General features: G+C 38.0%; 1 protein-coding gene across 3 annotated transcripts; it reads left to right on the top strand.

The window, feature by feature from the left end:
• The first annotated feature begins 7,697 nt into the window (after positions 1 to 7,697).
• LOC131690387 (protein trachealess) lies at positions 7,698 to 11,556 on the top strand. 3 transcript variants are annotated; one of them, XM_058976133.1, is made up of 5 exons: positions 7,698 to 7,927; positions 9,162 to 10,214; positions 10,287 to 10,384; positions 10,441 to 10,934; positions 10,988 to 11,556. In XM_058976133.1, the coding sequence occupies exons 2-5, from the start codon at positions 9,166 to 9,168 to the stop codon at positions 11,156 to 11,158; spliced, it is 1,812 nt and encodes a 603-aa protein (XP_058832116.1). In that variant the 5' UTR covers positions 7,698 to 7,927; positions 9,162 to 9,165; the 3' UTR covers positions 11,159 to 11,556. The 3 variants fall into 3 exon arrangements, with proteins under 3 accessions (XP_058832116.1, XP_058832108.1, XP_058832100.1); XM_058976125.1 differs by having other exon boundaries at positions 10,278 to 10,384; positions 10,994 to 11,556; XM_058976117.1 differs by having other exon boundaries at positions 10,278 to 10,384.
• The last annotated feature ends 3,533 nt before the right edge of the window (positions 11,557 to 15,089 follow it).

Here is a 15,089-nt window from a genome sequence, read left to right as displayed (position 1 = left end):
TTGAGAGAGGGAGATAGACTAGATAGAGCATCGCGTGAAATTTTGAAGGGTGTTGAGAGGTGTGCGTGAGTTTGCATCTGACGTACGGGGCAGTTTTAACGAAACTGGTCGACGAACATAACGACAGTAGTGAGTGGAATACCTTCTTTTAAGGTAGAGTGATCAATTATAGATATTTGTCATTCATAAAATATATTTTTCATTTGAGTCGTATGAATGATACCAATGAATTTCTTATGACGCTTGTTCGCATTCTATTAATCAATGACAATAAAAATTGAGGGCTATCGGAAAATTTATTTAAAAAATCTACAATCGTAGACTGTTATATTGCTTTAATCTGAATTCAATTACAAAACAGACAGTAATGAGTGTGTCAGTGTGTTCAAAAGATACATTTTTGGTGAATGAACTTTATCCACACAAAAGGCAACAACGTTAAAAAATGACCATTTCTTAGATATTTTTTTTAAAAGTAGTTTAACTTTTCTTGATAAGAAAATGCTTGTGCGGTGCTTATTTTTATAAGAGTTTTCATTTGTGTATATAAAATGTTGCATAACACATTATTTCGAACCAACACTCCGTTTTTGATAACAGTCCCATTAAATAAAATAATTTTACCTCGAGAGCATAGTAGATCCTTCTTTGCGCGATTTCTTTTTACGTACTTTTTCTACTTAGATCTCTTTCTCTGCCTTTTGTATTGTATTGAAGAATATATTTGGATCTTCAACAGAGGGGCTCCGCTTCAAAATTTAGTCTTATGAAAAGTTCAACTAAAAATTTTTCAAATAAATCACCTAAAAAAAATTCAAATAAATGGTGGCTGATTTTCCTATAATTTTTGTAGCATTTCTATATAGGATACTGATTCATAATTTTAGTATAACAGTTCTTATTGTGTTATACATGCATACGAAAAACTACCTAAAATTGAGTTTTTAAATTCAATTTTGTGGTATTGTTGAATATGTTCAATTCAGGTACACCAAGTTGAAGGTAATTTTCATTTTACCACGGCACAAATCATTGCTTATTGATAGGATTGTTAAACTATACCTTAGGTTATGTAAATTTATATTTAAGCTAGATTTACCTTATTTTGAGTGTATCTAAAACTACACAACGGAAGAGATCGATTAAGTCAAACCTCTCCTTTTGTTTTTGACAACACTAATAACTGAAAAATATCTAAATTTAAGCTAAAATACCCTATTCTGTGGGTTGTTTTATTTTTCAGAGAATCCACTCTTGTAGCATCAGACTAACCGACATAAAACTCTAAAACTATTCATTGTCAGCTTTAACGGACATGGCATCACTGACATATGCGCAAATATACGGGGGAAAGACCACTAGTGAGGAATAGTTTCCGATCAGAGGGATATCCCACTAACAAAATGAGTGTCTGGGACCATAAATAAAAAGGTGGAACTAGTGTTCTGGCAAAATGAGCTGAACGATTTTTTTTCAAGAAATTTACTCATAATATATCTGTTTGTCTGTGCTATTTTCTATTTACCTAATTTTTACTTTTGATTGTTGGATTGACACGATATACGTGCGCCATTGATCAGTCGCATAATACTCGCTGTTATGTGTTTGTCATCATCCATCTCCAGATTTCCAATTCGATACCCAGAACAATTTCAGGGAAATGCTACGTTATTTACAAGAGGGAGGTTAGAATTTTGTGACAAAATGCTGCGAGGGAGGAGGGAGGTGTCGAAAATTTCCGAAAAAAGCTACGTCAGTTGTGTACGGTTCCTTATTTTATGCATTTACACCTATTGATCAATTTCTAATTTGCAGTTCCCATTGAGTGCGCTTGCGATCTTCAATCTTTTGAGCAATGAGCGATTTTCAAAATTGGTCGAACTGCGTCGTCACTTTTCCCGCAAATCACAATATCGTCGATCAAAGCAACTGTATTAAGGCAGGACATCTGACAGGATCGATTCCATAAGCTTCTGAAAAAACTCGGCGGCATAATTTATGCCGTACAGTAGTCCTCCATAGCAATACAGTCCCCATTTTCTTTTCAAAAGAAGTAATATCCCGACTCCCTTCGTCTAATTCAATTTGGTGAAATTCCTGTTCGATATTCAAAATCGTGAACAATTTTGCACCATTGTATTTTGGAAGCTTATCCTCAAAAACCTTTCTTAGTACTTTTTGACGATTTTTTTTATAATTGTTTAATTAGGATGGTCCTTCTGGTTAGCGTGTTCATAGTATCAACTTTTAGATATGTGAAATTAGGCTACGTAATATTCTACATAGTTGTAAAACAATTCAATTGAAGCCATTTGCTGAATGAACCATATGGCTATTTCTTGGTTTCCGTACCATGATTTTTAAAAATTTTATGGGGAGGGTGAACCTTGAAAAAATAGATTTCTTTTAAGGAGCTACATCACTGTAGTTTTTTTTTAATCGAAATTGCTTTATTAGTCTGAAACGTGCTTCAGTGTCTTGAAAATAATATACCAAAAAATCTAAGGCGACAATAATTGTTCAAAATTTCAATTCTGCCGCAACGCCTCATATGTAGACCCGAGCGCGCTGAAAACTTTAGTCGTGTTTTTCGACCATATTTTTTGAGCTGGCAGAATATAAATCAAACAGATGATTTTTGATCGCTTTGAAACTTTCACAGTATATTCAGAATTGATTTCTCCAGCGATGTACGAAAGATTTTTTTGGGTTGATTTTTAATCAACAATTTTGTGTCGTGTGACTTTTATGACATTGACAGCGTTTCTAAGGAGTTATAAATGTTGGGATGCGGGAAAAAAGGGACATGTTTGAATTTTTGTAAAGGTATGTAGCCATATGTTTATGAAATACTTGATATTCGTCTAGCGTAGCACAAGGTCCAATTTGCAAAATCTTAGCAATTTCCGCAAAATCGCATTTTTTTTCAAAGAGGTTCGCCGTGACTACGATTCCAGTCCAACAGCTCAACTAAAAGCGTAAAGCTAAAAAATCATTAGTATATGTATCTGTGGTGTCCTTGAACGACTCATTAAGAAAATTCTTCTTTTTGGAAACGGGGACGTTTTTCCAAAAGAAAAAAGTGTTTTCACTTGAAAAAAATAAATTAAAATTCCATATTTTCGATAACCTTCCGTCACTTGCGTTAATGCACTGGGTGCACAGTGCTCTGAAAATCTAGCGAAATCGTCTTAGGGCACCAGCGGGTCTAATTCAGAGCTATCTGCGCGGCGAGTTAAATCTGTAAAGAATACTAAAAATTAATTTCTATTTCATAATTTTCAGTTCAGCAATTCAAGAGATCGTGCTCACCGCAAGCCATGAAAAATAGACTACGTTGTGAAGCGATGGTCACTATTTATTAAAAAATCACGGTTAAATAAAAAATAAAACTATTAAAAAATTTCAAATGGTTTATAATTTTCACAAACTTATTAGGAAAAATTGTTTAATAAGCTTTCGTAATATTGTGTAAGAAAAAAGCTGAAAATTTCAGTATTTTCTCTATCTGCAACATATAAACCCTTAAGTATACCAATTAATTGGTATACGAATTGGAATAGGTTCGCCAAATTTTGGAAGAAATCTATAAAATAACCCCTTGAAAACTACCTAAAAATTGTTGTAGTTCGATGCAATAAAAAAAATCCCCAAAAACGAAATGTACCTATTAATGTGAAACACAGTGAATAATACATACAATAAAGACCCATTTTTATCAGTCTCATGGTGTATTTTAGGCTGACAAAATGGGGACATTGACTAAATCGGGCATTTTTTTTCTTTATAATAAACTGAAGCTGTTAAAATATTCTTCCAGTCCCTTGATGTAGTCTGATAAATATTTCTGATTATGATGAACTTTTTATTTTTGCATATTTCCATCTTCATGATAAAGAAAACATGCGCAAGAAATAATTTACTCGAATTTAGTCTTGTTCGTCTGCTAGAGCTCATCAAACATATGTTCATATTTGGCTGATAAAATCGGGGTTTCAATGTATTAGAATAGATATTCAGCATTCGAAGAAGTTTCTTTTGAACGAGCGTAGAACGACTTTGTTTCTACCTACTTGAAGTCAGCGGCGTAGCCAGAAATTCGGTTTGGTGGGGGTTTGGTGAAAATCAATCATACTGTCCAAACGGCATAATTCCGAAACCGTAATTTTTGAAGTTTTAAAATTATGCAAAATTAATTTTTCAGAAAATAGTAACAGAGTTCGTGTCTTTAGCGAATTTGTTGAGACATTATTGTAGTCGTGAATATTAACCTGAGAAAATTCACCATAAATACTTCTTGGACGATATAGCGTCAAAATTATTTTATCAAATGATGCGCTGTTTAACGTTTGTAAAACTCATCGAAGATACTAAACCTCCGAAATTGGCGGTTTCAAAATGATGCTATCTTGACCTTAAATTACTGTTTTTAAACATTTGACCTATACATATAATTGGTCATACAACAAAAATCAAATGCTCATCAAAATCTATCAGAACCTGCTAGAATCGAATGGAAATCGTCATTTTTCATAAATTTCTCTCTACATTCGGAAAGTGTTATCCTCGTTATTAGTCATATTACGTTTTCGTCTCAACTCGACGCATTCTCAAAATAAAAACCTGTTTAATCCACCTAGTGGTGCAATTGTGCTTGTCTCATTTCTCCAGACTACGATTCCATGGCTGGTTATGTTCAATACAATGGTGGAAATTAATATTACATGTTCAGTACGATTTGCACATACATACAATGGATCGACAGCCACGATCTTGAGATACTATGTGATACTGAAACATCGCTTGAAACCAGCGGCGGATCATGGAGAAAGATCCGGGAGGTCCAGGTCCTGCCAAAAATTTTCAACTTGTTAAGAAATTTTAAACTAGTTTTAATTTTAAAGTAGCAACCCCTCACTGCATACTCCCTCCGGGCCGGTATGATTGTCGATTTTTAGAGTGATTGCATAACCTTTCTATATGAGAAAGACAAAAATGTACCAAAGTCCAAAAAAGTCAATTTTTGTCAAACATCTCAATGTTTCATGCATTTTAAAGTCATTTGGCATCAAAAATACAAATTTGATTTTGAAAATTTTTCATTCCAGTTTATATGGGAATTTGCTGTGTGATTGCACTCTTGAACTCGTAACTCCGGAACCGGAAGTCCAATCAATAAAAAATTCAATAGCAGCCGATGGGAAGGTTGTAGCTTTCATTTGAGACTAACTTTGTGCAAATCGGTCCAGCCATCTCTGAGAAACAGAGGTCTCATTTTTTCCCACATACACACAGAAAAAAATATTGGTAAAAATTAAAGCTTTTACCTCTTAGCAAAAACAACCAACGCATACTCTTAGTTTGACAATAAAATTATTATTGGGATTAAAATTCTTCATTGAATTAAAAGGAAAACTTTTATTTTGATTATTATTCTTCATTAATTTAAAAGTTTTACTTTCAACCCAATAGTAGGCGTTGGTTGTTTTTTGCTAAGAGCGGAACACTTTTACTTTTACCAATATTTTTTTTCTGTGTACATACACACACAGACATTTTCCGATCTCGACGAACTCAGTCGATTGGCATATGACACTCGGCTCTCGGGTCGAGATTAGATTGACGAATTTTAGAGTGAATGAGAAAGGCAAAAACATTTTTAGCAAATGTTGAAAGTTATGCATTTTTTTGGTGAGCAGTTCTATGTTTCATAGACATTAAATCAATTTTAACTTCGCTTCCTATTAAATAAAGACCCTTATTACAGTACCTCTCTACAAAAGCGAGCTCAATTTTAAAATAAATCTGAGGATTATGATTGATTACAGAACTCTGGAATTTTCTATTGGAATGTTTTCAGGCAGGAATTTGATATTGATGCTATTAGACAACTGTGAAATCAAGACCAATAGATCAATTACATATCAGGACCCCATTCCGACAATTTACCAAAAATCCTCCTGATGTTTACAACAACAGGATATCAATCTACGGATCAGATAATTGTTATTGTAATATTGAATTAAATCAGTCTGCGTCAATACATTTTCAACTTCAATCCAATTTTTTTTTTTGGTGTGGTGAGGGGAGGGGGGGGGGTTGTATGGTGTTAAACCCCTAAACCTTATCTTGGCTACGCCGTTGCTTGGAGTTATTTATTTCGCTTTTCATTTTCCGATATGTTTTAGATCGATCCGATAGTTACAAGTTAGAAAAATTGCAGTCAGAAGGTTCGCACAAATGAACATTTTTGTATTGATAAGTTATCAAGTTCCTTCCAGACAACTTGGAAGTGTTCGGTGATTATTTCTAGCGGTTGTAGATAGTAAAATGAAATACGAAATTCGTTTTATCGAAATAATGTTTAGCTTATTTCAATGGATTATTACTATATTGAACAATAAATAGGCGACAAACAGTAATCCACAAACAACAAGCCATAACTTTTAAAATATTCAAAATAGATATTTGAAGTTTTCAGTAAAGTTATTCGCAAAAGTAAGAGCTACAAATTTGCTGAACGCATCATTTCGATATAATCACTTCCAAGAAAATTTGTGAAAATATCTCACTCATAGGAGGATTAATCAGCAAAAGCACAATACCAAAAGAAAGGGAATATTGCCTCCATTAAATTCTCCGAAGATACTATTGACCTTAAATAAGCCGTTTTGACGTTAATAATAGATTACATGTTTTTGGTCATATTTCTGGCAATGGGAAATGATAAAAATCTTTCGTCCGCATTTAATGTTAAATATCTCTTTTGATAATAGTCCGATTTCAACAATCTATAGCTTGTTCGAAAGGTATTCGTTAAAGCTGTCTAAAACATAAATTTTTAATCTATATTGTCAATTTCGGCAGATAATTTAAAAAAAAACTGCGAAAACGCCATTTTTACGCATTCAAACATTCATATCTTGGAAACTAAATATCAGAATCAAAAACAAATTAATAGCGTTCATACTGTTTTTTAGTTCTTTCATTTAAAATTGGTTTGGATAAGATCGGTTCAGCCATTGCTGAGAAACACGAATGAGAATTTGTCCGTTACATACACACACACAGACATTGTCCCAAATCGTCGAGCTGAGTCGATTGGTATATAAGACTTGGCCCTCCGGGCCTCGGAAAAAATCTTGAAAGTTTGAGCGAATTGTAACAGGCCGATTCTTTTAAAGCAAAAATATATAGCGAAACATGAATTGACGAAATTTCTTAAATACGATAATTCCGTTTGATTTTTTTCCCATTACTCGCCTCAGTACTTCACCATAAAATTATTGCCAATACCGGATGTATACGTTAACATTAGTGGCGCCTGGTGTAAAGGCCGCTTATCATTCATCTACATCGAATACCTTCTTTTCCACAGCAACGAATGCAGCTAAAAATCATATACACATATCCAATAAGACTATGTTTGCTATGTTCGCTCCACGGATTCTAACCTTCCCGCTCACTCCCACTAAATGGGATGTGGACAACGTGCGATCAAAACAAGAACCGCACGACTATCGATTCTCACTCTCCCATGCCGCGCGGCGAATCAGAAAAAGCGATGACAAAAGCAAGGGAGAGAGAGTGAACCCCTTCACGCGCTATCAGTTCGGAATGCGTTCACAGGTTCACGTTAGATTCATTGTGTGGTTCACTCATCGCCTGTTCGCATATCACAACCAGCCAGCCCATCATCATCATTCGTATGCTCGCGGGCTGAACGTTAAACAGTGTGCTGCCCTTACTGCTTCAAATTCGGGAAAAATGTGCAATTAGCAAATGTGTAGTTTTGGTGTCGGTTTTCGGTGTTAAATCTGTTACCTATCACTGATCCCGAATTCGTGTATAGTTAGTGTAATTAGGAGAGTAGTGTTTTGTGTCGTAAGTGTGTGGAATCGTCGGTCCGAGGATTGGAACGGAAATCGTAAGTATTGCTAGCCGTAGAGGGAGAGCGTTTAAACGACGAACCTGATTTGGTTTTTCGGTTTAAAATGCAAACATCGAAAAATGGTTTTGGGGTTTTTTGGCTCAATTTTTTTTTTTTTTTTGGGAGGTGGCTCCCTGGTATGTTTTAACGATTGTTTCAATAGTTGAGATGGCCTTGTGATAAAAGTTGTGTTTTGTACTGGATAGCGGAGGTAGTTTCCGTTGAAAAGTTCCCTTGGAATCAGCAGTTAGGTATCGAAGTAGGCGCGTAAAAATTTTAGGTACTAGTTTCAAAGTGCGTTTTAAAAATTAGGTCATGCAAATAAAATTATTTTTATTAAAAATTAACGAATTAACGTTAATTAACAAATATTTACTATGGGAAAAATTTTGCATTAATTTTTTTTAATTTAGACGCTAAACTAAATGTAATATTTTGTCTAATTTAAAACGGTAAAACTTGCAATTTTTTTAAAACGAATGTAAAAATTGTAATTATTAAATATAACACTTTAAGCTTAGTGATAAATTATGAGTGAAAATTAGGCTGCCTACTAGCAGCGCCAGTCAAGTAGCATCCTCGGAGAAAGTACTCCAAAATCGATGTTGGCATTTCAAACGATGAAATTTATTGATCATTGACACGTCGTTCTACACCTATCCTCTGGGGGGAAAAGATTATGGTAGTTCATCATCCATACATATTCATGTGATTATGTTTCTGTTGGTGAAGAAGTTGATAAATTGTTTGAGAAAGTAAATTAGTTCGGGAATTTTTAAGGGTTTTATCTGTCAAGAACGAAACATTCAGGTTACATGGGTTTTATTTGAAATAAAATTAACAACAATTTATTGCATAAATCAGAGAAGTTCAGAAATAGAATTCTAAACAACTGAATGTTTAGATATTTATTGAAACTTCCAAGATCAGACGGGAACTACTACTAGCCTGCTAAGCAGCTTCTGGTTGGTGTTCCCTGGATCTTTTCCCCCTTTTTGTACCCATTTTTATACTAAGGGGATATTATTACCCCTTCCAAAATTTTATCTAATTACATTTAGTCAATAAGTTGAAGTTGCATCTTTTGCTTTATGAAGAATTGAGCCTCAGAACAGTCTCCTGAATACTAATATTAATATAGTCTCTGACAAAGCCTTGAATTGGAATGAAGTATCGTTCTACCATCGCCCCTCGAACACTAACTAACGCCACGCCATCTTCCCCCTTCCAGCACTATGTTCCCTTTCTCCTCGCTGCAGGTCGAGTACAGCAACTTCCACCGTTCGTCGCAAATCATGTCCAACGCGCTGAGCATGACCAACTCGGGCTTCCCGCACTCCTGGATCGTGTCCGGGCAGGACTTCTGCCCGATCACGTATTCCTCGATCCAGTCGCACAATTCGGCCGTCTCCAGCAATCTGGCGACGGTCGAACCCGGCCTGATCGAGCTGCGTAAGGAGAAATCCCGGGATGCGGCTCGATCCCGGCGGGGTAAGGAAAATTATGAGTTCTACGAGTTGGCGAAAATGTTACCCCTACCGGCGGCCATCACCAGTCAGCTGGATAAGGCTTCCATTATCCGGTTGACGATCAGTTACCTTAAGCTGAAGGAGTTCAGTGAAAGTGGAGTACCTCCGTGGAGCAAGGAACCGATTGGGTTTCAGAACTATTCCACTCCGCAGTACAGTTACAACGAGATGTTCGAAACGCACCTCGGAACGCACATTCTACAGTCGCTGGATGGATTCGCACTGTCCACGAGCGTGGATGGCCGGTTTCTGTACATCTCGGAAACCGTCTCCATCTATCTCGGACTTTCGCAGGTGGAGATGACGGGTAGCAGTATCTTCGATTACATCCACAAGAGCGATCATGCCGAAATGGAAAACCAGTTGGGGATCAAGAAAAATTCGGAGTATTCGTACAGTTCCTATTCGGACGATCCGCCGGAGAAAACCGTTCTTAAGATGGCGAAAGAAAGTAAACCACTTCCGGGGGAAACCTACGAGGGTGAAGATCGAGCTTTCTGCATCCGGATGAAGTCTACGCTGACGAAACGGGGTTGTCACTTTAAGTCGTCCGGTTATCGAGTAATTCTGCTACTTTGTCACCAGCGGAAGCGGAACAACTCGACGGATGATCACAGTGATAAGCAAACCGCGATCGGGATGGTAGGGATTGGAATAGCACTTCCGCCACCTTCGCTGCACGAGATAAAGTTGGAGTCGGACATGTTCGTGTTCCGGACCAGTCTCGATCTGACGATCATTCACTGCGAGAACAGGTAGGTCTCCTCCTGTTTGTTTCCTGTTTGCTGTTTTAAGAACAAATCTTTGGCATTTTGCAGAATCTCCAGCTTCCTGGACTACACGGCCGATGAGCTGAATGGAAAGAGTGTCTACCTGCTGTGTCACGGGCAGGATGCGCACAAGTTGAAAAAAAGTCACAGCGAATGTAAGTATAGTTCCGCAAGTGGAATGATCCATTAACCATGCGTTACCCTTTTCCAGTGATTCAAAAGGGCCAAGTCCTAACCCCCTTCTACCGCATCCTAAACAAAAACTCCGGTTACTTCTGGATTCAAACCTGCTGCACGATGGTCTGCCAGACGAAGAACATGAGCGATCAGACGGTGATCTGCGTCAACTACATCATCACCCGACCGGAGAAGGAGAACCTAATCATGGACATTTCGCAGATGCCGAACATTGGCCTGACCGATTACCACAGTGCAGGGAAAAGTAGTGTAACTAAGAGGATTCCTTCGGCGGCAGCAGTTGCCGCGATGGAATACGAACTGGACGTAAAGGCGGCGGAAATGGGCGGTGGGGCTCATCCAGAGGGAGCTGCGTACATCGATTCCCATTCGCACGGTGATCATAAGGACCTGCTGGACAAGTCACCCCATCGAGCACTGGGGATGGGGATGTTCGATGGGAAGAAGGATTCGTTGGAGTACAAAGATAAGCTTCTGGAGCGGGAGAAGGGGTGCAGCAATAGCAAGGTTAGAATTTATTAGTTAGTATTTTGATCCTATCTCAAGATTTCATCCGACAGCAACAGCGACTGAAGGCCGGTAGTCCGATCCTGAGCGTTTCGGCTAACGAAAACCAAGGCAGTATGGAGAAGAAGACTTCCAACGGCAAGAAGAGCATCTCTAATCGGGCCAGCGTGATTCGGGTGCTGAACAAGACTTCGTCGAAGAAGATTCTTCAGGAGAACCACTAAACCCTAGTATATGTATAATTGTTGTAGGTTAACTCTTAGAATCGCCATTTTCCTTCCATCCCCAAACTCACTGTTTCCCCTCATTATGCACTGCTAGACAGTAAGATAAAAAAACGTATTTATTGCTTTAACCGACATCTTAGGAAGAATACTCACTCACTCTCTTACTGTATCGATTGAATCATAACTTGATTCTGTGTAGGATTAGTGCATGAAACACATGCACATAACCAATGTATTGTTATTCGCAGCCGTACTTTAAAAGGTAACCAGTGTCAGTATTGTATATTCAAACAGGAGTAACTGAATAGTGTTTATGGCTATTGAAGACTAGTAAAGCAAATCAAGTAGATTGTAAGAAAAGTATTATGTTTTTGGTATTATTAAAATACTCCAATCTAAAGGGAAAATATGCTTCATTTTCTTTCTCCAATCTTAGGGGAAAATTTGCCCCTGCGACCACTATTCAGGTAATCTTTGTCTTTCAAAACTCATAATTTTTCCGATTTCGAAAGCAAAAAAAAACATTAGGCGTAAAAGATCGCCCGTAATTGCTCTGAGCAACCGGCTGCCGAGAATTTGCGAAATTTTAGCTTTTATCATATTAATACAATTGGCCAAAAAATTCTTCCTGCTGATATGACTGACAAAAATCGATAACTGACCTTCGATCCCTCTCGCGATTCTCAACCCTCATACAGGACTGAAGTCATCACTCCACTCAGACAATACCATGCGTCCTCCCAACGCATACCTAATGCCTCGTGGACTAGTTCCCTAGTTGGTCAAACCAGCTCCAAACAAACACAGAAATCAGTCTGCAGCAATGTCTGTCCAATTGGAATCATCCTCCCTTACAATGCCATCAGATTAACGAACATTCAAAACTGCATACGACAAAACAAGTGCAACCCTGAAACAATAACAAAATGATGACTACTGCGCTCGTTTGCTTCCGACAAGAACGATCGAGGATGCACCAGGTGTTTATGCGCAACGACCCATTATTTATCAACGAGGGGACTGATTATCTACAAGTGTATTCTAACAACGCGTACGATTCCGTGAAACAGAACAAATCACGGTAGACTCTTAGAACAGTATTTATGGTCTATTTCTACCACTTCGAACTATGATGACTGTACTGTACGTTCATACCGGAAATTAATTTATCGTTCAGATACCCGAAATGTTGTCTTTCGCCACTTTTGTACTACATCCGGAGGGGCCCAAATACGTTGTATTACAATCACCATCATGGCTACAGCGGATTGGAAAAACTGTACCTGGTACATGCCCCCATAACTTCAATTCCACGGTCTGCGAAGAAACAATTTATCCATTTTGTTTGAGATTTGCTAACCTGAGAAAGGGTAAAGCCCATAATTATCTATTATTTGCTCAAATACTTCGAGAGATTTCAGCTCTCAATTGGTCATATCATTCCAAAATGGCTTGAAATTGTTGGAGAAGGAAAGTCGGAAAGTCTTTAGTATTAGATGCACATCGTTGATGTAAAATAGAAACATCAAAGGTCTCGATGTGGCTTCCTTGAGATATTTCTGGCGTAAGAGAGTAAAAGCGAGTGCCATCATCATTTCACCCCGTTTTGATCGAAACAACTATCAAGTTGAGATCAATGTTTCGATTTCATGTTTTCTTCAGTATATGACAGCCGAGTTACCGGTACACATGTACATAACGACCTTTGTTTGCCTGCCAACCACTGGCGACAATGGTACTGTCCAGGAACTTTGTCATAGAGGGAGGCACATTCCTCATTAAGTTGGTCTTGATTTTGTCTAAGTCCGGGGCATTATTGCTGCCTGACAAGAGAAAACCTTCACCTTCGACAACGGTGGTTTGTTCGTGGTGAGGCGAAGAGACGCATTAGGTTTTCTGTATCGGAATAGGAGTACGGACAACACTCGAAATCGAATCGACGAAATCGAATATCAAGCGGTTTGAATAGTTGACGCTTCCGTGGTTATTTTGTCGATTGCACGTATCCATTAGGAGTACTCGTCGATGTTTCTCTCGTTTACCCGTCAACGAGCCGGCGCCAATAACTGCGTTTTTTGGATATCATCAAACTTTTCATTGGCTTGACCAACGTTGCGTACTTCCTTAAATAATCAGGTGTTCCATCGTGCAGGAAAGGTTTATATGAGGCTTTCTTCGTATAAAAATTTTCGAGTTTGGTTACAAGGAGCTTCTCATCGAGTAATATTTTTCGTTTACCTATGGATTTTTTTACGTCTGAAACAAGGATTGATATCGGAATAGTGATAATTTTCGTGATTTTATCACCATTAGAATATGCATCACTACCGCCATTGTTGCTATTACTGAAGGGCAGTCAAAAAATGTTTGGCGAACCCGTAAGCAGAGACCTTTAGCGCACCTTATTGGTAATAAAGAATCCTTCCATCAATAATATCCAGTCAAAAAATACTGCTGCTTTACACACACACAAATTCATAAAAGACCTGAAGAAAACGTGTTTGCTTCAAGTGACTTGAGTTGGCTACCCACGTTCCCTCGTCCAGTCCCCAATTTTCATGTTTTCGATTGTAATATAGTGTAGTTTCTTGCACCAGTAGTTGTACGAAAACTGGTAGACATTTAACCCTCAAAAAGGCAAGGGGTCTCAGAGGCCCCAAAAAACTTTTATTTTGAAATACAAATAATCAAGCGTTTTCGGGCTTTCGATTTTTTCACTGATAAAACGGCAAAAAAGAGGCTTTTGATTTCATTGGATCTTAGGAGCGATGCTTCTTGAAGTCACAATCTTAGCTTGCCTTTTAAAACGTTCCTTCATTTCCTTCAAAACCCGTGTAAGCGGCACCAGTCTTCCCAAAGACACATCGTACACAATACTCGCTCTGGTTCTGTGTTCATATTAAACCCACACTTCGTGTACGAACTCGAACACGGCAGTTCGTACCAAAACACGTACACATGTTCGCCTGCACAACCGAATCCCATGTACATACACGGTGCGCGTACACATAGGTTTGTGGAAGCAGTTTTCTCTCTCTCACACTCATCATCACTAGTGTTGACTCATTTTGCCTTGTGCGAATCGTTCACGTGTACGCACTCGGTGTACGTACACGAATGTTTGAAATAGAGTTTGCACATCGTTCGCTTGAGTTCGATGTTCGAGGCGAACCTGTACATCGAGACGAAGCATGTTTGAGGCTGAATGAACGTGTGCACGAAATTTTGTACACAGGTACAAACTTGTCAATGTTCATGTCGAAATCTGAGCGGGGCATATCGCAGACTCAGTTGATTCACAAAATGGGTAACTCCACTTTTGACCATGAAGGGCACAAAACCTTAGCTTAGCATAGCGCAGCTACTTGCACTTTGTAGTTGACCGAATAAAAATGCAAAATTAACCAAAAAACGATGCTTGGGAGAAGCAAATCATTCTCATACTCTTTCATAAAATTGCCAATAACGACGTCAGCTACGTCCAATGATGGTTCTTGCGAGGAAGGAAAGGAATATCGCTATTGATAGAGGCCGATACTGCATCTACCCGAGCATCACGGAAAAGGAATTGTGTTAGTAGGAAAAGGGAAAAGATGAGGAGGTGTGTCTTGGTAGACAATCTCAGATCTTAGCAATATATACGAAAGTCTGTCGCTATCAATTTCCAAGAATTTTAAACGAGCAACTTGAACTCAAGACAGCCGGTCATCAGGAGTGTTGCTTCCTTTTTGCACTTCAATGATCGTTTCCAGAATGCATTGAAACATACTCAATCGATTTAAAAAAAATTACAGAAGGAATACTAGCAAAGAAAAAAGAATAAAATAGTCTCGAAAAATTAATCGAGGGCAGTAAACAAACCGAAACTACAACAGAAATCGATTTTACTTGTGACGAGAATATGAAACAAATTTGAGCGGCCCAAAAT

Source organism: Topomyia yanbarensis, chromosome 1 (assembly GCF_030247195.1).
Source record: "Topomyia yanbarensis strain Yona2022 chromosome 1, ASM3024719v1, whole genome shotgun sequence".
In the NCBI taxonomy this organism is placed as follows: domain Eukaryota; kingdom Metazoa; phylum Arthropoda; class Insecta; order Diptera; family Culicidae; genus Topomyia; species Topomyia yanbarensis.
This window is presented reverse-complemented; position numbering and strand designations above follow the sequence as displayed.